Source organism: Antedon mediterranea, chromosome 10 (assembly GCF_964355755.1).
Source record: "Antedon mediterranea chromosome 10, ecAntMedi1.1, whole genome shotgun sequence".
In the NCBI taxonomy this organism is placed as follows: domain Eukaryota; kingdom Metazoa; phylum Echinodermata; class Crinoidea; order Comatulida; family Antedonidae; genus Antedon; species Antedon mediterranea.
Window position 1 is genome coordinate 3,044,859 of NC_092679.1, and position 27,378 is coordinate 3,072,236.

Genomic DNA, 27,378 nt, shown 5'->3' on the forward strand with positions numbered 1-27,378 from the left:
GAAGACGACGACCGAAAACAATTGTTTCTGTTTGTAATGTCGCCCTCTATATTCCCATTACACACCCGCCGGTATAAGATTGAAAAATGTGTAGTGTGTCCGGCATTCAAAAAAGTGTCCGTGCGGACACTTTTCAGCATTGAATAGTGCCCAGTTGCATTTTTCAACGGGTTCGCGAGCGGTTTTCAGCAATTGAATGCTGTCCGGCCCGTTTAATAATGTCTGACCACGTATTGAAATGTGTCCACCATTGAATATTGTACGGGAAAAATATTAGTAGTCAGGTTTGATCGCGCATGTACTTGTCTTCTTTTTAACGACCTTCGTTAAAGACCACTACAGTATTATAATTAAGACTATTTTCTGTGCGGCCTGTGCATGTCATAAACGGCAAAGTAGGTCAAAAGCTTTAAATTATAGTTGGCACAAATGATGCTCAACTAGTTTTCTTCCAATTAACGATTTACTTTAAAGATGTATTGTCCCCCTGAAAAATAATTTTTTTAAATTTTTTTTGTTGAATATGCTATTTTAATATGTCACATAATAGTTATTGACTTCGACCAAAATTGGATCGAAAACAAATTTATTTACCTGAAAAAACTATAATTTAAAGGAAAAAATGGTCAAATTGGCTGACAGCCAATGGATTTTTGGTTGAATGTAACCATTTATCATGTTATTTTATAAGTGAAACATTATTTTTTTTTCGTTTTTTTTTTCTACGGAAGTGGTTCACTTTATTAAAACTACAACATAATCTATTCAAAGTTTGATTTAATTAATCTTCATTTTTCATGTTTTTGGGGGACAATACATCTTTAAGACACCTCCAATTAGCGACCATAATATTATTTAGTATGAGTACAGACAAGAAGAATAAATAGTTTTTAATCATTATTGTGACAAAAAAAGGTAACTGTACTGGTACAATTAAAGATCACTTTACTTAAAGACACCTCCAATTAGCGACCATTATATTCAAATTGATATGGCTGTTCTGGTCTGTGAATCAACAGGCTTTATTATAATTTGATAGACTATTTCTCCTGATATAACAATAATAACAATATTTATGTTTTGCGATTCAAGTTGATATTCTAAGAAATTTTAAACACCCTAAATGGGAGTTGAATGTCCAGTGGCCTAATTGTTAGGCCTACATAAAGGTGATGTGACAGTCAAGGGACCTATTTTGTTACTTACCGATGAAAACTTCCCGGGCGGGTGGTTGCAACCATTTTCAACAGCTGGTGTTACACTATTCACAATGTTCAATCTTCTGGCACTCCGAAAAGGATCTTGACACTATATTAGACGTATTAATTGGCGCTACTGCAGTTTCGCACCACACTGTTATATCTTCGATTTCTTGCTTCATTTTTTTCTCGCACTCACATCATACAATTTTGGGCCATTATGTAACATGTTCCCATGATTTAGCCACCGTTATATTACCTTTATCACAATAAAAAATGCCTTTCAAAACAGCTCCTTTTTTCGCGAAAACTTCGATTGAACTGTGGCCATTTTAGATTCAGAAAATTGCCAGAAATCAATGTATGTTTTATTTTCTGCTTTTATTTTTAAACTGCAAAGAGTGGTTTTATAAAGAACCAGCTGTACATATCAAAACGGCGACGATATGAGTCCGTACATAAAACATTGATAGGAACCATTAATATAAATAATAATAGTAATACTAATAATTAAATATTAATTTAACCTTTATTTCGCCAGCTGAAAACATAGGCCTATATGTGTAATCGGATTTTATAACACTGCCCTCTATAGTTTCTACAATTTTTGGGGTAAAATGAAGCATAAATTCTGGCAATTAAGTGATAAATATAAGATGGCGAACATTTCGCAGTGTGTTGACAGCGAGTTCAGTATTGTTTAAAATGTTTTGAAAAGTATTGTTATTTTTAAAAAATTACTTCGTAAGTGGTCGAATCGTATAAACATGTTACATAATATTATGTTGTGAGTGTAAAAAACGAAAGTTTAGGTGAGAAATCGAAGATATAACGGTGTGGTGCGAAACTGCAGTAGCGCCTATTAATTAGGGTTTTCATTTCGGTAAAAAGAATCTTTTTAAAAGATCACGTGTGAGTGTCGCATTGTTGATTCCATTCGTTGTTGTTGTTGTTGTTGGATTGGTCGATAGCACAGCCACGAAAGTTAAAATGAGTTGACGGACTTCTTGACGGATTTTTATTTTATTTTTAGTCACATTATGTTTTTTTGGTAAAGTTGGGGAGCCAAAAAGGGTTTACGTGCACCCTCTAGCAAACTATGTTAACAATGTTTTTTGCTTCCTTATATTAATACAAATCAATTTTTTGCTGTTGGCCGAAAAAAAATTGGGATTCTTGGTCAGTACAGCGGCCAAAAGGTCAATATGGTCAAAGTTAGAACTGTGCGTAACTTGGTAACTACTAACGTTTGAATTTGGATTTGCGTGTATTTCATCGATTGTAGTGTAATTCGTGCACCATATAATTATTATTAATTATGTTCTACGTACAACAATGTATAACTTGAACAGCATGCCAAATTAATCATCAAAATTAAATTATATACGACTACTCCAGTATACGACTTTACTCTTGCAAAATGATTGTATTCTTCTATTTCTGTATTTAGGTATTTTAGTGTAACTATCATTTTATTGAATGTAAACATACTACATACTGTATACACTACACCAATCATACGCCTCTTTCCCAACGAACCACAAATCAATACATTATATGGATCATATCCTATCATACTGCGTCGTGTTCTATGTTCTGTGACATTCTTTTCTATTGGCTGACGAACCGGTGAATCTATTTTAATTACACTCTTGTTTAAATTACCAGACCAGCCAATTCTATGTGTGCGTCACTTAGAGGGGGAATCCCGATAATCTGATAATTTGATTGGTGAATATTTCATTTATATTCATAATTAGATGATTTAGGCCTACCAATAGCCGCGCGTCGCTACCGGATCGAAGCGGAGTACCAACAATTAAGGCCCGCCCATAGCTATGGAATTTGGTTTATGACTCGCGGACGATATGTGAATTAAAATTTCCGTACGAATTTTTTTAATTCGCGGTAGGCCTAATCAACTTATTTCTCCATGGCCTAATGTATGACTGAAACACTGCATATTTTCCTACAAACTGAGAACTTACTCACGGGATCGACTGGTACAAATTGATTAACTTTTTAGCGTACATCGGTGAATGATCAGAGGTGAGATAATTTTGTACATTTGTGTATGTCACTTATACATTTTTTTTTAACATTTTGAATATTTCTTTCTTCGCCTTTTGTAATGTCTTTGGTGCCAATAGGCAAATAGGCCTATTATTATTTATGCGCTGCACTTTTGTATTCCACAAACCACCTGTAGGCCTAACTCTCAGTGTTAAAATTCTCATTAAAAAAAATGGTATAGTATTGCACGCATTCCACATAATATTTGATGCATAGATACACTATTTTTTACGCAGATGGAACCCAAGAAATACCCCGTTGAACCGCCAGAAGGCCAGATAAACGATGATGTAGAAAATATAAGTATACCACCGATTCAAGAATCGGAAGAAGGAGATAGTACTGAAAGTATTCAAGTTATTTCAGGTGCACATCTACTAGCAACTCCTGACCAACCGAAAAGCCAAAAACACAATAACGGAAATATCGGTACACCGATTCAACTATCGGAAGAACGACAAGATGTGGTTGCGAGATCGATTCAAAAATCAGAAATTCACAAACAACCAAAGAGCCAAAGTGATTTGAGAGTTATCGGTATTCCACCGATTCAAGTATCGGAGGAACGAGATGGTGATGAGACTGAGAGTATCCAAATTATTCCACAACCAGGACTTCCTGAACAAGAACTATCACGTCAAATAATAAGAGAGTTCTGGAGGAGCATGCGCGTTAGACGACCTGTACAAGAAGTTGGCAACGCTGCTGCTGCTGCCAAAAGAGAGGGAACCAGCGGCACCGTCGTGTTTTACGATCCTATCAAATTGAGTATTGAAGAAACAAACAAAAACTAAAAAGGATAATCGTATGTATAATAAGCCTATACATAATAACTTTGACATATTCGGTAAATCGCGCATTTCTTCTAGAATTTTTATTCGATGGTATATAAAGTTGGTTCGTACTTCCGGTACTGATTTTAACCACCTAATGTAACCCTATTTACTAATTAAGTTGAGTTAGATAATTAGTTATTGAGGATCGCTCGCGTACCATCTAGTTATAATAATAATAATTAAATATTTAAAGACAAACAACTTAGATAAGAATGATAATATACGCACCATTATTAATAGGGAACTTTCGATTTGCGGACCAGGCAATGCAGTTTTGGTCCACGGGTTGCTGTTTCCGTTATGGTTTTATTGTAGTTTTGTATATTCTAGGCCTATATATAAAGAGCATTTTATGGGTAATATTATAATATATTCTTTTTTGTTTGTGCTAAATTTGTCAAAAGTCGTCGGACACATACATACACATATATATATACCGTAGTTCCTCGGGTATAATCCCACCTCGAGTATAATCCCACCCCCGACTTTACGATTACCTTCGCACGCAAGCATATCCCCGGGCAAAGTCCCAGTGTATAATTTATCATTAGGACAGAGGTAGGCCTAGCTAGCTAGGCCGACGTCGATTTTTTTTAAAGAAATTCTCACCAAAAAATAGAGTAATTTCTCTGAATTCGGCTGACTTAAAACTCATCAAACATTGGCCATCGTAAAGTTGAATACAACCTTAATATCATCGCCCCGATCTTCGCGTTCTGCACATCATGCATTCGCCGCACACTCGCTCGCCGTGTACATTCTGCATGCCTTGTTTACACTACTGCATGCTTGATTACCATAAAAAAAACACTACGGTACATACAGGCACAATGTCGCAAAGATGGATTTGCTTCTGGATTTGTACGATCGACTCAATTACAATTATTCAACCAAGACCAACGGCACACGGTAAATTGAGGAGTATAATAATGAGTAGTAGGCCTATGTTTTCTTTTGTATTGCTATTGAGAGTTTTATGGTAATTGTCAAATACGTTGGATCAATAAAGATATATTTTAGTGCATTGTTAAAGGATAATAATATTGTATTGACAAACTGGGAAATGTTCAAACTGTAACTTGTAATACTGTTGGAATGTTTGTATCATTTTATTCTTGATTTACAGGCCTTAACTTTTTAGTGTAATTATATTTTTTTAATTTAGAAAAACTGTAAATGCATAGCAATTATTATATCTCTGTTGTTATATTACCAAATTACTCGGAATATTTCACCGTGATCATATAATAGTAATGGTATACATAGATAAATATAAATGATTATCGATCGCAGATTGATAGTTGATGTTTAAAATTTATACACTAAACATTTTAGATTTTATTATTTTACGAGTGTGGTCCAAGTCGATCCATACTCATAGATAGATAAATATAATTGGTTATTGATCGCAGATAGATTATTGACATTTATGTCATTTATTTGTACACAATTTCGAAAATATATTTGAGACGACTCTGTTAACGTTCATTAATAAAAGTAAAAGAAAAATCTTTAATAAATGTAATTTTGTTTTTCTTTCACTGGAGCACTTCCACTTCGATTTTAGCCGACTTTCAGTGTTGCAAGTTGATCAAAATATGTAGACCTAACTCAAAAAATATTATAAATGCAGTAATGCGAACAAGACGGGAAGAATTTACTTCACCGTCGCCTAGTTTGCACTCTAGTTGGCCTGTAATAACTCTATGATCAGCACAAAAAGGACCAAATGACTATTTTATGGAATCAAGTGTACATAATGTACATACAACTTAACTTTACAAAACGTATAAGCAACGTTGAATCATGAGCATCATGATAACCTTTTTATTCAAATGGTAAAATAGATAATACTTGCTTGATACTTGCTTGATGTTATGGGTCGGTTAGAAAGCTAAATATAGCTTATATGACCCTTCCTGTCTTCTTATGACTCCGCGCTCTGGGTGTACACATAATGTTCCAAAGTGTTTATAAATGTGAAAAAGTAAACTTGCAGTCAAGGGACTGCCAATGATCATTGAGGAGTGACTTGAACAGATTTAAATTTGGAGCTTTTACAACATTAGATGGTAAGTTATTCCACGAGTCCACAACTCTACAACTGAAGGAAAACTTCCTGAAACTAAACTTGTTTTTATATAGCTTGTATTCATGACCTCTAGTTCCATGACAATAAACAAATGTAAAAAACTTTCTGCATTCTATAGCGTCAAGACCATTTATAATTCTGAAGATTTGGATCATATCCGCTCTTAATCGTCTGTACTCCAGTGTAGGTAAACCCAAAAACTTCAATCTATACGGATATGCCAAATGTTTTATTTCTTACAATGATTTGGTAGCTCTTCGTTGAACCGACTCGATTTTCTTAATCAGTCCAATTTGATGAGGTGCCCAGACACAACAGTTAAATTCCAAGACAGGGCGGACTAAAGATTTGTATAGACTAAGAAACATATCCTTATCGTTGTAACAAAAAGTCCTTTTGATGAGACCCACTATTTTATTTGCCTTAGCAACACAGCAATTTATATGATAATCAAAGTTCAATTTATGATCAAAGTATACTCCGAGATCCTTTTCTATAGCAGTCTCTTCAATTTTAACTTTATCTTGTACATTTACAAAATACTCATTCTTTTCATTTGTTTTCCCCATATACAACATCTTGCACTTGTTGGCATTGAAAGGTAGTTGCCATCTGGTCGACCAATTAAACATAATAATTATCAAGTGAGATCTGCAATTTTTCTTGGGATTCCCCATAATCATAAACTTTAGTATCATCAGCGAACATCTTAACTTCTGATACTGCAACTTCAGGCAAGTCATTGATAAAGAGTAAGAATGAAATCGGACCAAGCACACTTCCTTGCGGAACACCACTTATCACATCCGACCATTTCGACAGAGTCCCATTTAACATTACTCGTTGTCTTCTACCTTTTAAGAAGTCTTGAATCCAATTATAGACGTTACCAGAGATACCATAAGCTTCAACCTTCCTTAACAGTCTCATGAGGTACAGAATCGAAGGCCTTTTGGAAGTCCAAATATGCCACATCAATATCACGCCCAAAAAATAAAATGCTTAATTAAAGAATCTCTAATAATGCTTTCCATAACTTTACAACAAACAGCAGTCAAGCTAACAGGCCGATAATTATTTACTTCCACCCTGCTTCCTTTTTTAAAAATAGGTACAATATGAGCTTCTTTCCAATTCCGAGGAACAATACCTTCTTTCAATGAATTAGAAAACATTTTACTTAGCGGCTCAAAAATATAAGCTCTGCACTCTCTTAAAATCATAGGGTGAATACCATCAGGTCCTGGACTCTTAGTCACATTTAAATTCTTAAATACAACGATTTGGGGTGATATTTCAACTTCAGAACAAACTGTATCAAAAACTCTTCTTTGAAACTCTGGTACGTTATCAATATCTTCCCTTACAAAAACTGTAGAGAAAAAAGTATTAAGTATCTCAGTCTTGGACTGATCATCACTGTGTACCACATTGTTCTCATCTTTCAGGGATGGTAGTCTCGCTTTAACCTTGGTTTTGGAGTTTACATATCGCCAGAATGATTTGGGTTTCTGTTTTATTTCGGAAGCAATCATTTTTTCAAAGTTCCAAATGGCCTTCCTTTTCATGGATGTTACTTTATTTCTAGCATCTTTAAATTTTGCTTGATTAGATCTGCTTGGACAATGGTTATACCTAAACCATGCATTTCTTTTAAGCTTTATCATTTTTTTCATTTCTTGTTTATCCAAAGAGGCTCTTTGACCTTACTGTTGTCCCCCTTTTTTGCCTTGGGAATGTGCCATCCACTAGTTTCTGCAATAATTTCACTAAACAAATTCCAACACTCTTCTGTTCCACCATTTTCAAATTTCCCCTCCCAATCAATCTTTTTTAGTTCTTCATTTATTTGAACATAATCACCGTAATGATAATTTGGTTTTAACAAGATATTGTCTTGCGACTCAATGTAACAATCAAATTTAAATGTTAATACTGCGTGATCGCTTTTACCGAGTGGTGCACTGTAACAAATGTCATCGATCATGTCCTCTTCATTTGTAAAAACCAAGTCTAAAAGACTAGGATTCTGTCCATCTCTAAATCTAGTTGCTTGTGTTACATGTTGAAAGTAAAAATGATCCTGAACCCAGTTCATAAAATTTGTTCCATCATGACTATCAGAGTATAAGTAACATCCAAAAACAAAACAACCTCTAGGCCTAGTAGATGAACAAGCAAAATAATTTATTCAAAACATAATGTAAATTGTAAACGTAGTAATAAAAAAAAGAAGTGCTTAATTAATTCTTTGCCAGAAATATGTTGATTGTAAACCACAATCTATCCAAATATGGTACATTTCTCTCCAAATATGGTATTTTTCTATCCAAATATGGTATGTTTCTTATATACATATTATTATAAATTAATTTTACACTATTTAACTTCAAATTTGTTCTATGAAGAATATTAATAGTAAATGGTTAAAACATAGCGGGGGGGGGGGGGGGGAGGATGCTTTAAATGTTTCTGTTAAATAAAATAAAACTAAACAAACAAATATAAAAACATGTAACATATTAGGACAAATTATATCTTATTATGTAAATATTAAGTAAAGATAGGTTTGCATGTATTTGAATTAGACCTACACGGTGTACAGAACCCGGTGTGGGAACAAAATATTTGTGAAGGGGGGGGGGGGGTCAGTTTACCATATTTATTTGAATAAACGCTCTGCTTTCTTTTGTATTTATCAAGAATTTGAATAAAATAGTTAAACAAAAAATTTAATATCAAATTTTACTTTAGAAAGTAAGATTTAAAAATATTGATTGATGGTATTAAATAAAATGTATGTAGTTCAAATACTATGAGGAAGTCTCAAAAAGTTTAAATTTAAAGTTTAAATTTAACATAAAAAAATGCTCAATAAAATCATTTCAATTAAATAAAGCTCTGCTCAAATTAATTTATTTTCTAATGTGATATATATATCTCATTATAAAGTAGAGAGAATAAACAAATGTGTATTAAAATAACAATAATTTGGTATTGTAATAAAGTTTTCTACAGTATAATAGGGGGCACTAGATACCTTTTTTTCCTTCTCAAGTCATTCAAGCAATACAATGAAATACAGCTTTTTGTATCGTAATTTGACTCAACAGGACTCGAGATGATCCACACGTATTGGAAAGCAAACAAAGAACCTTTTTTTTTGTGGGGAACCCTGTTTGTTGCAGATGTTAATATTATCTTATCATCGTCATGCTTCATCACCCAGCCGGAGATTCTCAGATGACCTTGGTGGTACAACTGGTTTTAATATTTCAATATCCATTTTATCATTTAATATAGCATTGTTGCATACAACCTTTTTCTGAGTATTATTTACAATGAGTGCTGGTGAGCTAAAAAACAAATACAAAGAACATTTAAAACAACTGTAAATGATCGAATATGCCCAGTAGTCTAATAAGCGCCTTAGTTCAGTATAGCATACAAATATTCTTTTCATTGACAGTTTCCGATTAAAACTCTATGGGCAGCCAGAGGTGCCTGAAATAGGAGGGCTATTACTCGCTGAGGGGGTTTGAATATGTAGGTATGTTGAAAGAAAGCCGATTGTTGGTTAATGTAATCAGGGAGTTGTTATTAGATCTTTAACAACTCTGAATGAATTTTGTCACTTTATATAAAGGTGGTTTGAATGTTGCCGTTCAAAAGCACCAGAGGGCACTATTTCATAAGTTGGCAAACATCTCAGGAAGCTAGATCGGATGTAAAATGTACACTTGGTGCAGATTTGGCTAATTTGCATACAAGTGTCTGAATGCAAATACCTTACTGCACCTGTAGATATAAACTTCTTAGCTTACCAGTGGAATATGGATGTCTAATTACAAGGTAATATAAATTGTACGAGACATCTGCGCATAATTATTGCAAATATTAAAGTTGTACATACAGTACATTTGGTGCAAAATCTCTATAAATTAACCACTACACCTTCATTCCATTTTACTGCGTTCAATATTTGTAACTATTTCTTCATCGGAGTCATCAAATGCGGCGAGAGCCCTGTAAAAAAAGAATTTTATAAATAGAATAACGTTAACGATAATAAAGGTGAAAGGCGTCTTCTTGTCTTTGGAATGATCTGTCACAAGCTATTAGAGAGGCAACATCAATCGATATTTCAAGTCTTAAGCAACATCTTTTTTCTTACTTCGGTAGGATAGGATAGACAGATGCCCTTTTCACTCTAGCTCCTGTGAATACTGTTCCAGCTAGCTCTCATATGTAAGCTTCAAAGTGCTGGAAAACGGAGCAGTGTAAATGGCTCTTCTGCTTTTTTTTTTTTTTTTTTTTGCTATCTTAGGTTATTTTATGGATCATTTTTTGTGTAAAGCGCTTAGAGACATTGTATTAGACTACCATTATTATTATTATACAGTATTGGTATTTATTATACCGAGCAGTTAAGACAGTGGAACCGTAATTACGTAGCCATAACATCGGCAAGGATTTCGAGGCTCACTCACTCCATGGTTCTGGTGGTAGAACGAGTCTTCTCGGATAAGGACTATAAACCGTAGGTCCAGTGTACACATTTAGCTCGTGTGCACTTTAAAGAACCTAGTACATTCTTTTGAGACGAGTAGGGGATTACCCCGGTGTATTAGTACATCACAGCCACTGATCATAACTGGGCCCTCTGGGAGACCAGTCTTTGACTGAAGAGGTTACCCAGTATAAATATATATTTCAATTCAATTCAAAAATATATTTTAATTCAATAAATTGCAAGATAAAAAATGTCACTTACGCATCTGCTACAGAAGCTGGAATATTATCTTCGATCCACTTAAGATCGTCTTCGACTTTATTTGGCGTAGAATCAGTACGGTTTACATTACGCATTTTCATGCCCTCTGAAAAATATATAATTATGGTAAGCTTCACAAAGTAAACCAGAAGGCAATGAATGAAGAGTGAAGGGGAGGGGGGACGGGGTCGGTGAGAGGTTGAAATGAGACCTACCAAATGATTCTGGAATCATAGGCTCCTTTGACTCATCATCATCAAGCGCGTCAGTGAGCGGTGAGTAAGCGTAACGCTGGTTGTTGGCGGTTGGACGCCACAAGATGATGATTACAACAAGTACAATGTAAAACAGAATGTGCCAGTACGCATCGTCCAACCAAAGCTCCGACCATCTCTAGCAAAAAATGATTTAAATTATATTTAAATAACAAAGTTAATAACACATCATCTACAAAGTTTCTCCTGCACTTAGTTTGTTTCAACGTATTCAATTCAACTTTATTTAACCAGGGAGGCCCAGATCAACACATGGTTGTTCTTCCCTGGGGCCGTGCACAAACAAAAAAATACAAATTCAACTACAACAGTTTATGTTTAAATGATGTTAGGGTCATAGACGAGTGAATGTTAACACCAAGGTTGTTCCATTCAAGTGCAAGGCTTTGTTTTTTTATAGATGTAGATCCATAAAGGCCAATTTACACAGACGAGCGGTAACGGTAATAAAAATATAGAATCTATGTTATTCCTTATGACCATTTACATACAACACGGAACGAACAGGCAGTTTACACTCAGGATAGATACAGATTCTACGAGTAACATCGTAAGCGGCTTTCCGCTTACCGTTAACGTTTGTCTGTGTAAATTGGCCTTTAGTCCGGTTTTGTTGATGGGTAATGAATCAACAATTAAGATACTTTAGGCTGTGATAAAAACATATATATTTTACAAATTTGTAGATGTGTATTTTGCTATCATATAATTCAAAATGCAATGAACAGAAACACTTACAGTGACACAGACAGCGGCTTTGTGTTCCTTCAAAGACCATACGAGGAAAATGATGGCAGCAACGATGCAAAAGATAAGACAGTTGGTGAAATGGCGGTACAGCCAGAGCTTGACAAGGTTACGGCGAAGTCTCAGCGTTCTCGTTGTGTCCACCAAGTTTGTAAAGATGTGAAGTTAAATGTAAGGAAGATAAATAAAACTCTAACGTATTGTTTATCATTGATAACATTGAAAACTAGAGTGCTGCTGAAAAATAAAAGAATCGCCTGTCGAACTAAATATGAAAGTTGTTTTTTTCAAAGTGTGACAGCATTCTCATTGACTTATACCCCTTTCACACCAAAAGCAAAACTCTTGAGACACTCCGGAGTTGACGCCCCGCTGTTTGGTGTGAAAGGTAAAATCAAGCAACTCCGGAGTTTAAAACTGCGGGGTTGAACAGTTGAACATTCTCCGGAGAGCGAACTGCGGGGACACCCCGGCGCGGTGTTTTGGTGTGAAAGGTACCAACATCAAACTCCGGAGTGTTTCGGGTCAAAAGGTTATCCTCGCACGATCACTCATTGCTTTAGTTACTTTAAATATTTGTACAAAATATATAGCGGGTTTAAAAAATAATAAGTAGTATCAATTAAACATTATATTACTTCTGAGACTTTTGAAAGTAATTATTAAATTAAAAATATTATTAATTAAAATGATTCTAATGATTGTCGCTATGTAAACAAACAAAATAGAGGGCGACACTTACAATTTTATTTTATAAACCCAGGTGTTGCTAGGTTGGTGTGAAAGGTTATCTCCGGAGTTTCTCGACGTTTTGAATGGTCATAAACCCTGGGGTGTCTCCGGAGACATTCCGGAGTATTGGTGTGAAAGGGGTATATGTGTAATAAACTTCAATTCTAACCAATGAGAATAATTAGAAAAGAAGTTACAATTCTAAAATTTGGAATAAGATGACGATGATACAGGCCTTGTAACTTGCAGCCATACTACAAATTGCACTCCTCAATACATTCAGGTGTGCTGTAGGTATGTTTTTGTATCTAAGTGTGTAGAAGTTTACCAAATCTAAATCACACCACAGGAGCATTTTAGGTGTATGTTAGGCAAGTACATGCCTCTTAAGACAAGGCCTAGTATTACATCATTTTGAAATTCCCAAAGCATAACCAAAATATTATGAAATAACTTTATTGCTTTTTAGAATACTAATATCAATACATATTGTGATATCAATGGTTGGATAAAGCTCTGTCTACACCATCAAACTAGTTTGACAAAAAAAATGTGATGTGCCCAAATATGGTAGTGATATCATCATGTCTATATGCCCTATATGGGCACATCACATTTTTTGTCACATAAAGTTTGATAGTGTAGACTATAGGAACACTTAAAATGGACCTGAAATGGAATTTTGATTTTCAAGAAATTCACACATGTTATTTAAATCTATATATAAATTTACGTAAGGGCAAAATTCGGTAAATCTCGGTTTATTTCTAGAATTTCTACTCAATGGTATATAAAGTTGGTTCATACTTTCGGTACTGATTTTAACCATCTGATGTAACCCTGTTTACTAATTAAATTGAGTTAGGTAATTAGTTATTGACGATTAAAACGAATTTAGGTTCAACGATTTGCCCCAAATAGGGGTGTTTTCCGATCGTGGTATACACTGTCTAATGGATGTCCATCTTGAAAAATACCCGCCACAAAAATACGAGGAGGCTTCGCATTTTCCTATCTCCTCCTACGATAATTGTTTTTAATAGCTGAAAACTGGTTGAACAGCTAGAGTACAGCATCATAATGTTGAAGACAGGCCGATTTTCTTAAAAAAATACTATTTTGATAGATTTAATATACGATTATACAAATGTATTGATTTGCGATGAATGGAACATTCCAATCTCTGTTTCACAAGTGTCTATTCCCTCAGGCGTCGTAAAGGCAAGTACAGCACTGTATACTCGAAATTCGATCCATTTTTGTTTTCAATCTGTGCTGCAGAGGTTGGATATAATTTTTTTTTAAACGGATAATGAGCTAGCGTTTTCACTTGCCGTATATTATGTACAAATCTTTATTATTGCAGTTAAACCACCCACATCATCACCTTTCCCTCACTGGCATGAGTAGCGTTGTAAAACCAGTAGAGAATAGGCCTACGGTACATCACATGCCCTAAACGCAGAACAACTTTGGTGGGTAGGGTAGGAACCAACTTAAGTATGAATGGGCTCTAAGAAACAATTGAAAACCATTAGGCCTACTAATTAAGTTGAGTTAGATAATTTAATATTTATTGACGATTAAATCGAATTTATGATTTTCCCCGAATAGAGGTGGTTTTCACAAATTGTTTTACATTATATTATAAACATATACACGTCGTAGTGATGTATCGTTACATGTGCTGTACTATTTCAATCGACTAGGACGGTGATAGTTTCAACAAAGTATTACATCGCAATGTTTTACTGTGTTTAGTGGTATATTATTTGTAAAACATGAAAGCAATTAATATTTCGTTACTAAATGGATAAAGAATATATTTTAACATTGTTCCTCTTTGCACCCATCCTCTTCCCCATCCCTCAACCCTAATGTTACATACAAAACACAAATTAAGTTTGTTTAAATTTGACTTAAACAATTGGTCTTATTTTATAATATAATAGGGTGCTAATTTTAGTTGAGTACATAAATCACAGTGTCTATTTATTCGTTCCTGTAAACGACATGTATTATTGTCCTGCGGTACGTAACATTTGAAATCGCCAGTTTTTTAACGCTGAAATTATTATGTATTCGAGAACCATCTGTGGGCACGACCTAGATGGTATGCGAGCGAAGCGAGCGTACCATCTAGTGTATCAAATTAACACAAACCCATACAAATAAAAACAAAATGTATAGTATTTTGAGTAAAAACGAAATTTTAAGATACCATGGTAAATTAGCGAAAATTACTCACGCCATTGCAATATTCTATTTCAACGGCCGTCGGAAGCCTCTATATTCACGACGTCACATATACACACGATGATATCGAGAGCGTGTATGCCGCCCGATAGTCAGTGAATGATCGACGGCCTGGAAAGATACGTGAAGCGTTGACACTAATACTAACTTATTCAATATCTAATGTTGTTGAAATATAGGTTCCTAAAATGTACTTCGTTTGTTATAAAACCCGAATTTAGAAGGCCTACCTCCCAAACCTTTACTAGGCCTAGGCCCCCAATCAAGCGCGCGAAGTCGATCCACCACACCCACATCATGCGGCGAGGCTCCGTTTCATGTGCATCCAAGGACCAAAGCGATATCAACAACTTGCTGCGCTCATTGTCAAGCCAAAGTAAAATATGAACAAAATTCGTTTTCGAACTGCCTGATTCGTGACAAATAAATTATCATCTCATATTACTAATTTAATTCTGCTAAACTAAAAACTAAAGAAACTAACACATTTTAGCAGTATAAATTACGAACGATATACAAAATACACGAACGGAAAATATGGATACGCATCATTGCGCACGGAGCTGTATCCCGGACAACGTTGCCAGGCCAACTTCGGTATTGCCAGAAAAAAACAGTTGATTTTAAGATTTTAAATCGTCATTTACTCGATGAATAACCGTTTATACGGTAATAATTTTATCTAAAAAAATTCTAAATACGTTTCTGCAAATGCACAAGCATTTTTTAGAAAATACTCCATAGATTTCAAGAGTTATAGCCAAAAAACTGCAAATTGTCCATTGGAGGGATAGGAATATATTCGCAAAGTGACGTCACCCGCGAATTTCTTTGATTTTCAAATGGGGCTTTCCCCAAAAGGGCCAATTTATATTTTGTAACAATATACATTCTAACAACACCTAATAGCCCCCAAAACATCATTCTAAAATGAAAAAAATCGAAAATCCATTTCAGGTCCATTTTAATAAGAGTGGGTTGTATGACACTAACAAAAGGATATCCAGTAGCAAATGACAGCATCCAGGACAGCTAGAGGAATGCTGGCTACAAGGTCTTGCTGTACACTCTATAAAGATAAATAATTATTAATTTATAACCTCATCACCAATTGTTTTTAGGCCTTACCAAGAAAGACAGTGGAACCCCTCGTCTGAAACACCTCTATTAAGGGGGTCCTTTCATTTGAAAAGAATTAGGGGCAATATATGTTATAAAACCACGGCTAACCTTTATTCAGGGGAAAACTATATAAAGGGGCCCTTTTATTTGAAAAGAATGCGGGGCAAAATACGTTATAACACCACTGCTAACCTTTATTAACGGGACAACTCTATTAAATGGATACTTTTTTAAGTCCTGAAGTGGACCCCTTAATAGAGTTGCTACTGCACTATATACAGTACAGACAGATCAAGGATTAAAACCACATCTATGATTTTGAACGTGGTCTCAGAAGCAGAACATGTTAATCAATTCACTTACACCTTGTACACGCAAACACGCCTCAATTGAGCTTAGCACAAAGAATAAAAATCCAACTCCAATCACACGATGCAACTGAGGTCCAAGACGTGGTCTGAATAAAAACAAAAACATAAAGCTCTGTCTAGACTATCAAACTTTATGTGACAAAAAATGTGATGATACCAACAGCATTGTCATTTTTTCAGTAATTTGCCTTTGGATTTGAATGCATGGATATAATCCATTAAGTCTGTTTTCCTGTCAACGTTATTCAACGCTATCGTCGTTGATCGTTAACAGTTCAACAACGATCGTTTGAAAACGATCCAAGTTGAAATGATAACGATAGCGAGTACCTTTTCCTGTCAATTGTTAACAATTCAATGTTTACGTAGGAGATTGCCAATTATTGTTAACGATAGCGTCGAATAACGTCGACAGGAAAACAGGCTTTACTGAACACAGGAATCTAAGAGAGATCCGGGAGTGAAAGAGAGATACACATGTGTGTAACACGAACAATAACAAAAATCTTCCGAATCCTAAACCAAATTGTTTCAAATGGAGTTGAAGAGGTGGTGGCATGAGCAAGGAGGTGGTGGCATGAGCGAGGAGGTGGTGGCATGAGCGAGGAGGTGGTGGTATGAGCGAGGGGGTGGTGGCATGAGCGAGGAGGTGGTGGCATGAGCGAAGAGGGTGACACCCATGTCCGTACAATTACGGACTTACTTTGTGATTCCAAATCCCATGCTAACAATAATAACAAGCATTCTTGCGACTGTCCTCTTCAGACAGGAGACCAATTCAGCAAAGATCAAAGCAGCGGGAGAGGAGAAACCTGTCTTGTTCATGTGGTGGTACTCAGAGTAGAACACTACTTTCTCAAGAAGACCTGAAATGTGAAGGGAAAAAAACTACTAAGTAGTGTCACACTTGTAAATCAGAAATCTTGTATTGTCTCTGTCTGGCTTTTATAATTATACATAATTAGGTGTGAACACACATTATCCTTTTTAATATTAATATACTATATCTTAAGCACTTTCTACACTATCAAACTTTATGTGACATCAAAATGTGATGTGCCAATATATGATGATGTCATAAACCTATCATAATTGGGCATATCACTACCATATTTGGGCTTATCACACCTTTTTTATCGAACTAATTAGATAGTGTAGACAGAGCTTTACTCTTGCATCTTTGCTCAAGTCATTGTTTTAGTTGTAATTATCTGTAGTTTATCATCTGTATTATAAGGAACCATGTAAAAATTATTCTACTACAGTAACAATATGTATTACTGCAGTAATATATGATTTTAGTTTATGTTGTAGACGTTTATGGGGCACTAAAGCTTGGTTCCCACAAGGACAAAACGCAAGGACGTTGACCAATCACAAGCAAAAATTCGAATAATCCATCGCTTGTGATTGGTTAAATACCTTAAGTTGTCGTGTTACGTCCTAGTGGAAACCAAGCTTAAACTACACAGTTATCACAAAAAAGATGTTAAATAATTGCATATATACAAGAGGAAATGAAATGTAGTTACTGAAGCGACAGTTGGAATAATCCATCAATTCGCTTGTTTTGCGGCCTACGTCCTGTGTTTGCGTTCTAGTGGGAACCAAGCTTAATTAAATATTAAAGCTTCTACCTAATATAACAACACCACAGATCCAAAACTGAATTCTAAGTATATCTCTCCATTGACAAGCCATCATTAGAAGCCAAAGGAACGCTAGTATAGTGTAAGCAGCACACATCACAGCATAAAACTGTAAATAATAAAAAATCAATTTAAACACACACACACTGGAAAGGACATGACTAAATCTGCCAAATTGGTAGATTTAACATAAGCTAAATTTATTTTTAGTCAGTGTGAACAACGAAATAATTAACTAGTAATATATTCAATGTTGTTCACATTTCCCTTTCTTCTGAAAGTTGTTGCTAAAGTACAAAAGACACTATGTTTTTGTGTCGTTTGGCAGGCAGGAAGAGTAAGTAATGCGGCCCCTATCAAAACTTTGACTAAACTATGTCATATGTACGGTTCATCTTGTTGTTCCTTGTAAGTGGCCGTCGGGAAAGTCTAATGGTATCAGGATTTTCATAAAATAATAAAATAATATACAATACAATACTTTATTCTGTCCAATATACATGAAATACATACATATGAAAAATTGACTGGTTCCAGTGTTAATAAATTTAATTAAATATACAAAATTGACCATTCATACTTTGATCACACATTACTGGTCATTGAGCGGCCTAAAGTCCGACGGGAAAAAACTGTTTAATGACCTATTTGTTTGGTATATAATAAATATAATGATATATAATCAATAAAATGTGATTGTACAAAAATAATATAAATAATAAAATAAAAAAATAATTTTTAAATTTAACCTACCGTAAGAAGAGGTTTTTGAGTTGCCGACAAGTAACCATGCTCATTTTCGAATTCAATAGTAACTGAAAAAAAATAAATAAACAATAACATGTAGAATAACTTGCACCAAAAAGTTAAAATTTAGTATATAGGTTAAAAAATGGCTACTATTGATGAATTGACTTTAATAGGGACAGGAGAAATGGGTGAGTAGAGATTCTGTGTTTGCTGAAGCATAAATATTTCTTCTTTCAAGTCTAGCGCTGGATAATCATTTTGTCACATGCATATTACGAAGCCGTTTATATCTTGATGAGTAAAGCCTCTCAAATTGCACCCAGATGAACCAATTGCTCATTACAAAAAGAATGGTGCAACCATAAACTTAAATATAACTTTATTTAAACAGGAAGGCTAAGATCAAGTTTTGGTTGTTCTTCCCTGGGGCCGTGCACATACAAAATACAATTTCAACAATGTTTTAACATCATTACGCTCTGTATATAAATATAACTTTATTTAAAGACGGAGACCAAGATCAAGTTTTGGTTGTTTTTCCCTGGTGCAAAATACGATTTCAACAATGTTTTAACATAATTATGTAGTATATATAAATATAAAAATCAAAATTTTTTAAATAAAGTTTATGTTAAAATGATTGTAGGGTTATAGGGATGAATGTCAACACCAAGGTTGCATCCACTTTATAGCAGTTCTGGTAAATAATAACTTACTGTTAAAGGATGGATTTTCGCAATCTGTTTCAATGGAAATCACAAAGATATATCGACCATCCTGCCATGTGTTTGTCACTCTATTTGGAACCTAAAACAATATAAAAAAAACAGACCAGGTTGATTTTGACAGGCGTTCTACTGTAAAGCTATGTCTACACTATCAAACTAGTTTGACAAAAAAGTGTGATGTGCCCAAATATGGTAATGCTATGCCCAAATATGGTAGTGATATGACCAAATATGATAGTCAATCTATGGGCACATTACAATTTGTTGTCATAAAGTTTGATAGCAGACAGAGCTTTAGAGTCAATCATGCTCTAGCTGAATGGCCATAAGCTGGAACAGAATGTGCTACTTCAAGGATATTGAAAGAAAATTCAAAATCAAAGAATAGCTGGGTAGACGTTTTCCACAATAGATATTGATAGGTAATTATATGCCCAAATATGGTAGTGATATGCCCAAATATGATTGTCAATATATGGCAGATCACATTTTTTTGTCACACAAAGTTTGATATAATGTAGACAGAGTTTAAATGATAAATAAGCACAGCAATGCTTATCAATATTTCAGAAATTTCAATGAGGCAGTTTTGTTTTTTTTTAATCTTTTATAGGTTCATTTTACCATGGACAAAATAAGTAGGCATGGAAAGGCATCAGTCTGACATCAAACGTTCCACCTCTCCTGCAGACAGAGTGCGGCGGACCGCCCACAATGTTACAAAATAGCGGTGCATGCGCTGTTAAGCTGTGTTGTGTATCGAAATCGTTTGATGTCGCCTTCCTTTCTCTTGTACAGGATCCTACTTTATTCATCAATATAAAATGAATTCCATATATTAAGCTCTGCCTAAACTATCAAACTTTATGTGACAAAAAATATGATGTGCCCATATACGGACATAAAGCTGTCATATCACTACCGTATTTGGGCATATCACTACCATATTTGGGCATATCACTGCCATATTTGGGCACATCACACTTTTTTCTGTCAAACTAGTTTGATAGTGTACACAGAGCTTTACAGTAGGATGGCTGTCAAAAGTAACCTGGTCTTTTTTTTTTGTAAAAACAAGTTGATAGTATAGACAGAGTAAATATATCATGGATTGTTCTATAACATGAGGCAGTTTTGTTTTTGACTGTCACTAGTCTATTTAGGCAGCATTTTGTGGCATATGCACATGCGATTAAACCAACATTGAACATGCACTAGTGATTTATGCATATAGTTCTTTTTTAATTCTCCTTTAAATTTGAAAAGAAATTAGGGATAATTTTTGTGTATGTGATCTTTTCTTATTTTTCATATAACATAGTTATATTTATTATTCAATTGTGTTCTTGTTGTGATTATTCTATTTTGTTGTGATAGAAATAATACGCAAGCTGCTAGTGTAAAAAAATAGATGAATGACCAACCGTTGATTTGTCCGATGTGGCCTGCTTGGCTGCTGTGGCCTGCTTGGCAGGTGTGGCCTGCTTGGCAGGTGTGGCCTGCTTGGCAGGTGTGGGCTGCTTGGCAGTTGTGGGTGGCTTGGAAGTTGTGGGTAGCTTGGCAGTTGTGGGTGGCTTGCCATCTACGGATGAGTTGGGGTCTCCTTCAGTTTCCTAATGATATTTAAAACATTTAGTACTAGTATGTCACCAATTAAAGTACGAAAAACTTTATGTTTTTAAACTAGTTATACCCTTCACTGTACGATGTCTATAGCCACATCATAACTTTCCAGTTTGTGATTCAGTCAATCTTTAATTTTAACAAACTTTAAAATTTAGTATAATTTTTATCTACTTTTAATTTTTGTTTTAACACTGTATGCTTAAGTTCTTTTTATGTGAAGTTGATACGTTTAGATAACAATGAATTGCAGTTTTAAATTAATATAAAATTTAAAGATGTATTTTCCTCCAAAAATATAAAAAAACTTGAGGGTACTCCGAGAGTACAAACCTCCGCCTACTGTAAAATTCCCCTACATAAAATGTCCCCGGAAAGTATATATATTTTTTAAATATTTGTTTTTATTAGCTCTAAGTGTAAATAGGCTAACTGCACACTACAAAGTTGTGGATGAGCGTTTGGTGTAATGGTTATGTATCCAGCTGAGATCGCTGGTTCAAGTCCCGCTGAGGTTTTTTTTTTTTTTAATTATTATTATTTTTTTTTTTTTGTGGACCTTGATCTTTGACCCTGACCCTTCAAAATTTAACAACAATTATATGATAAGTCATTGATCATTGTGGCTAAGTTTGGTGAGAATCGGCTAAAAACTGTGGCCTCCAGGCTGTTCACAGACACACACAAACATACAGGGGTGAAAATATAACCTCCTAGGCGGAGGTAATTAAGATTAAAAATCAGACTAGACTAGGCTCTATATTTAATCAAATTAATCACTTCCATGGATAAAAAAGAAATAAAAAAGACAACCAATTTGACTATTTTTTACATTAAATAACATTTTATTCAGGTAAATAATTGGGGTTTTTTTTCAATTGAATTTTTTGTCCAAGTGAATAACTAATATGGAAAATTAAAATTGCAAATTCAACAATTAAATTTTCAAGAAAAAATATTGTTCAGGGGGACAATAATTAATTAAAAAAAGACAAAAACAAATCCAATATTTTAAAAAGATAGAATTTACTCACTCTTTTCCGTCTGGATTTTTCTGTTTTTTCTGTTACCGAGTCCTTTTTATCTTTGTTTTTTCCTTTATTTTTTTCTTCTTTGCAAAATTTAATATCACCATCGATGGTTGTAATGCACTGAATAGGTGCAAGATTACTCTGATCCTGGAAAAATTAGAATGATGTATTATTATACAATTTTAAGCACAAGAAATTACTGTACTTACCAGTGACTCAAAACTATAGTATACAAAAATCAAAATGTGAGGCAATTTTTGTTCTGTATGATTTCGTGTGAAATTAAGCAGATACTGTTGGGTTGACGGAATATTATGATTATGCTGTTTCCTGTCACTTATTGCGGAAAGAAATGTTCCCAATTGAGGGCATGATTGCAGACTAGTCCTTTATGGTCCAAGAGTGTTATAGGAACTTTTACTTTTCAAATCTAAGCCCTCACTCTGGAGAGCACAGGCTATTTTCGATTTATCCAGGTAAGTCTGGCACAATAATATAGACTATTTATTTATAAATACTACATTTCTCTAATAAAATCATAAACTTCAATCCTTATATCACAGAGATTTTTTTTTAAATATGTTAAATAACCATTAAGCCCAGCATACACATTAGCCATAGGTGACGAATAACACTTTGCTCACTAAAAAATTTGCCATCCAGGCTCCATAACAAAATGATGGAGATCCTGAGATGATCTGATACCAGTGTTTTTTTAGTGTGTGCCTTTTTTATTTAAACTTATTTATGCAATTGATTTTGTAACTATGGACGTCTATTTCCCAAATAATTTAGTATAATGTAATGTAATAAGCTGTACATATTAATGTTACCTGAAACATAGTTTTATGATCACATGTCTCCGTCTCATTGCCCGCAATAGATTGTTGAAATCTCATTATATTTTCAAACTGAAACATCGATAATTCTGGGCTGCTCAACAAAACTGAAGTATTAATCTAAAATAAAACAATAATTTTTAGGGAAAAAAAATATCAATATCTTTTTCGCATATGTACTGTAATAACTTGAACCTAGAGATGGTGGTACGTTTGAACGTTCCCAATTGAGGGAGTGGTTGCGGACTAGTCCATTATGGTCCAGGAGTGTTATAGGAACTTTTACTTTTTGTATCTAAGCCCTCCCTCTGGAGAGCACAGGCTATTGTCGATTTATCCAGGTAAGTCTGGCACAATATAGATTATTTATGAATAAATAATATATTTCTCCTACTACTACATGCACAACTAAAATAAAAATACAATTAATAATCCACAAACATTCTAAAACACTCAATTGAAAAAGTTTGTGTTTGTAATTGTCATGTTCATTATTTACAACTGTATTGTAAAGTGATACATATTAGTTCTGAGGACGATCAAAGCATATTGATCGAAACGTCAAGAAACTCAAAAGTTCTTTTCAGAACTAATATACGTGGTGTACCGCAAACTTTATATCAACATTTGATTTCGCCATGCAAACCTTCAAACAATACATGATATACTTTTTTTCATTTTGATAAACAATAAAAAATATATAATACCGAAAATGATACAGTAAACTTTCCCAACACTGAACTCTCTGAAAACGGGAAACTTGCCCACAACCAGACTTTCCTCAAACTCAAATTAATTTTACCATTAAAAAACACATTTCGGAACACCAGACTTTGCAGAATAGACCAGCCCAAAGGTGTCCGGTATTAAGAGAGTTGAAATTATTCACATTACAGCTTTTGCACTGTACTTACATTATTATCTACAAATGCATTATCACAATCAGAGAAACGAAGAACCCACTTGAGTTTGATTTGGCAATTAGAATCTTGACACTTGGCTGAAAATGAAAGTAGAAATGTAGTTAATGACTTATGAGTAACAAAAAGAGGCTAACCCTTGATGAGGAATACTGTAATTTGTAATTACATTACACATGTGATAAACAGCGCATAGAGACTATTTGTATTTTGCGCTATATAAATTTAAAAGTTAAAATGACTATAGCGAGGCATTTAATAAAAAGGCAAACTGCCTTAGATTGTGACATGTTTCGAGAAACTATTCTCATCATCAGAACAGTAAACAACGCCTAGAGTGCTTATATACCAACAGGACATGTTGTATGTAAATAAGTAAGTAATTAGCATAATAAAAGAACAAGGAATGTAGGCTACAAACAATCATATGGCAAGTGTGACACCTAAGTTATAGATTTGTTTGTTCAAGGAAGGTTTACTCCACGAGATGTGGAGGGCTTCCTTGACCTTAAGTTTGAAAACGGAATCTGCAGAAATCAGAACGGTGAAGCATTCCGCCTTAGCGAGGACCTCAAACCGTTCTGAATCATGCAGATGTTGAAAAATGTGAGAAGCCTTGTCCCTGAAATGTTCACGCACCCGCATTGATAACCGTCTATTGGTTTCACCAATATACATGGAATTACATCCCATAAATTTAAAACCATTGTAAATGTACAGTACTTTTTCACACAGATATCACTTTATACATATTATCACACCTTATCACACCATATTGGAAAGCATCTGCATTGTGTATAATTGAATTTGAAAATGTTTAAAAGTCTATCATCATACCTATCAGTGTCACGTTAGTGTTGTTATACATACTCTTAGAAATTGTAATTACTTCATTCCTCTAAAACAAAACAAGTAGAAAAGATAAATTAAAACAACATAAGAAATTATTCGATTGACAGACGATCAGGGGGCAGATGATCGGGCTTTTTTTTAAAGACGATCGGGTACAAACACGTGCGGACGTTCGGGCCCAACTTTGTGGACGTTCGGGCTCAACGACTCGGACGATCGGGCCAATATAATTAGACGATCGGTCCATAAAAATAAAGGAAAAACGAATGAATTTATAATTGTTCACCATAAAATAAATTAAGGGTGTTCTTTCCACGAGTTTGTGATACAAATGTAATAAACTATGTACATTGTAAGATATGGGTCTATCTATACTGTGATATACGCTAAGACTTTATACGAGACATGGACTCATAATCGCCATTTTTGTAAGAGTATTTATTGATCCACACATAGGTGGCAGCATACACGATTTAAGTTATGTCAAGTACGTATTACTATATTATTCTGGGAAACACTACATACATACAAATAATGTTAGTGACGATCGGGCCAAACATATAAGACTCGTCTCTATGGCCCGATTGTCTGTTCACCAATTACTCAATCAAAATATGGAGCCTATGAGGAATAACTTTATATAATGTGTATATAATATTAATATTCTATTTTAGAAGACATTGTGATATGATTGATACTTCGTATCTAATTATAATTAATATCATAGGGTTTAATGTTTATGCGCAAAATACTTTTTTTCTTCAATAACTTTGTAACTTCAAAATATTAATATTATATTGTATCTGTCCCTGTGTCATCTTGAGACAAGTTATTTGAGCTTCTAATTGTGTTAATCTAAATATGGATCCAAAATCTAAATTTAAATCTGGCTCCAATATGTACAGGGATACAGTAAATGTATTTTCTGTTAATCAATTAATTAATAATATCGAAGAAATTATAAATGTTTAAAATAATAATAAAATAAATATGGAATAAAACATTTTTTTAACAAAGAAATTGGGAGCTCAGGTTCATGTGACCAATATGAGGTTGATGATAAATCTGTCAGCTACCTGTAAGGTTAGAAATGATAAAATAACATATATTAATTCATTTTGAAAGAATATAATAAGTACTAAACTAGGCCTCCTAAATAAATGTAAATATAAATAATTATTTTATATTATAATATAGGCCTATATATAAGGCTAGGCCTTTATTGTGCATAAATAATTAAATTATGTTAATTTAAATTACCGTTAATTGGTACACACCACACACACATACAACGCAATTGGTACATCTGTCTGCTTGGCCTATCTACTCTCGACTAGGCCTAAGCCTACCAGCGGTTACCTAGGCCTAGCACTAGTTTAGAGACTACTACTGTAGGCCTAGCTAGCGGCGGGGAACAGACGATCGGGACCACGGACGATCGGGCCCAAGACGACCGGGCCCAGAAAACGTGGTCCCGATCGTCTTTGGCGTTGGGCCCGATCGTCTTCGGCGTTGGGCCCGATCGTCCAGTGTTTTCAGAACCACGTTGGGCCTGATCGTCTTACCAGTTGGTCCCGATCGTCTTAGCGTTGGGCCCGATAGTCGTTTGTGTTATATAAAATAATGTGCCACATTTCATCATTTTTAATTCCTAGTGCTAGTGTCAACGTGCTTTTCTTGCATAATTAAGATTTTAATTAAAAAGGTTAGATTTTTTTCTGATTTTATCATCCTCTAATTAACACTATCACTACTACTGGTTTTAAGAATTTCTTACCAATACTCTCCATTTATGAATAAATGTGATTGTTTTGATTGTTATTATTGTGTTGTTTGTATTCGCGTATTTATTTAATTTTCCGAGAATGTTTTGGGCCCGATCGTCTTGTTTGTTGGGCCCGATCGTCTTGTTTGTTGGGCCCGATCGTCTTGTTTGTTGGGCCCGATCGTCTTGTTTGTTGGGCCCGATCGTCTTTCACCCTGACTGGGGCTTGATGGGCCCGATCGTCTTTCACCCTTGATGGTCCAGATCGTCTCACGATTTGGGCCCGATCGTCTTTCACCCTGGGGCTTGATGGGCCCGATCGTCTTTCACCCTTGATGGGCCCGATAGTCTCACGATTTGGGCCCGATCGTCTTGAAGTGGGCCCGATCGTCTGATAACCCTAGCGGCCTGGCCATAGCCCTCTACTTACTACTACTAGCTAGGCCTAGGCTAGAGACAGGCTAGGCCTAGTAGGCCTAGGCCTAGTACTAGAGTTAGGCCTAGGCCTAGGCCTAGGCTAGGCCTACTAGGCCCCTTTTCTCAGCTGTTTGTTAGGCTAGTTTATACAATACAATTAAAGCAAATCTTACAGAAACTGTATACTTAAATACACCTGGTTCAAGTGCAGCATTAATTAATTGCAATTTAGTAAAACATAATGCTATAAATAAAGCAAAGTTTAGCTTCCACGTAGAACCCATCTTTTCGTAAATTTTATCACACATCACCAAAGAATATATATCA

General features: G+C 34.7%; 1 protein-coding gene across 2 annotated transcripts; it reads right to left on the reverse strand.

Moving 5' to 3' along the window:
• Nucleotides 1–8,366: 8,366 nt before the first annotated feature.
• LOC140060296 (transmembrane protein 87A-like) lies at nucleotides 8,367–27,366 on the reverse strand. 2 transcript variants are annotated; one of them, XM_072106443.1, is made up of 16 exons: nucleotides 27,225–27,366; nucleotides 24,855–24,915; nucleotides 24,012–24,097; nucleotides 23,092–23,217; nucleotides 22,262–22,405; nucleotides 21,029–21,217; nucleotides 19,593–19,683; nucleotides 18,880–18,941; nucleotides 18,115–18,235; nucleotides 17,181–17,343; nucleotides 16,470–16,563; nucleotides 15,986–16,053; nucleotides 11,988–12,153; nucleotides 11,190–11,367; nucleotides 10,975–11,080; nucleotides 8,367–10,226 (listed from the first exon to the last, which is right to left on the reverse strand). In XM_072106443.1, exons 1-16 carry the CDS (start codon nucleotides 27,357–27,359, stop codon nucleotides 10,157–10,159), a joined length of 1,860 nt encoding a protein of 619 aa, XP_071962544.1. In that variant the 5' UTR covers nucleotides 27,360–27,366; the 3' UTR covers nucleotides 8,367–10,156. The 2 variants fall into 2 exon arrangements, with proteins under 2 accessions (XP_071962544.1, XP_071962545.1); XM_072106444.1 differs by lacking the exon at nucleotides 24,855–24,915.
• Between the last annotated feature and the right edge of the window lie 12 nt (nucleotides 27,367–27,378).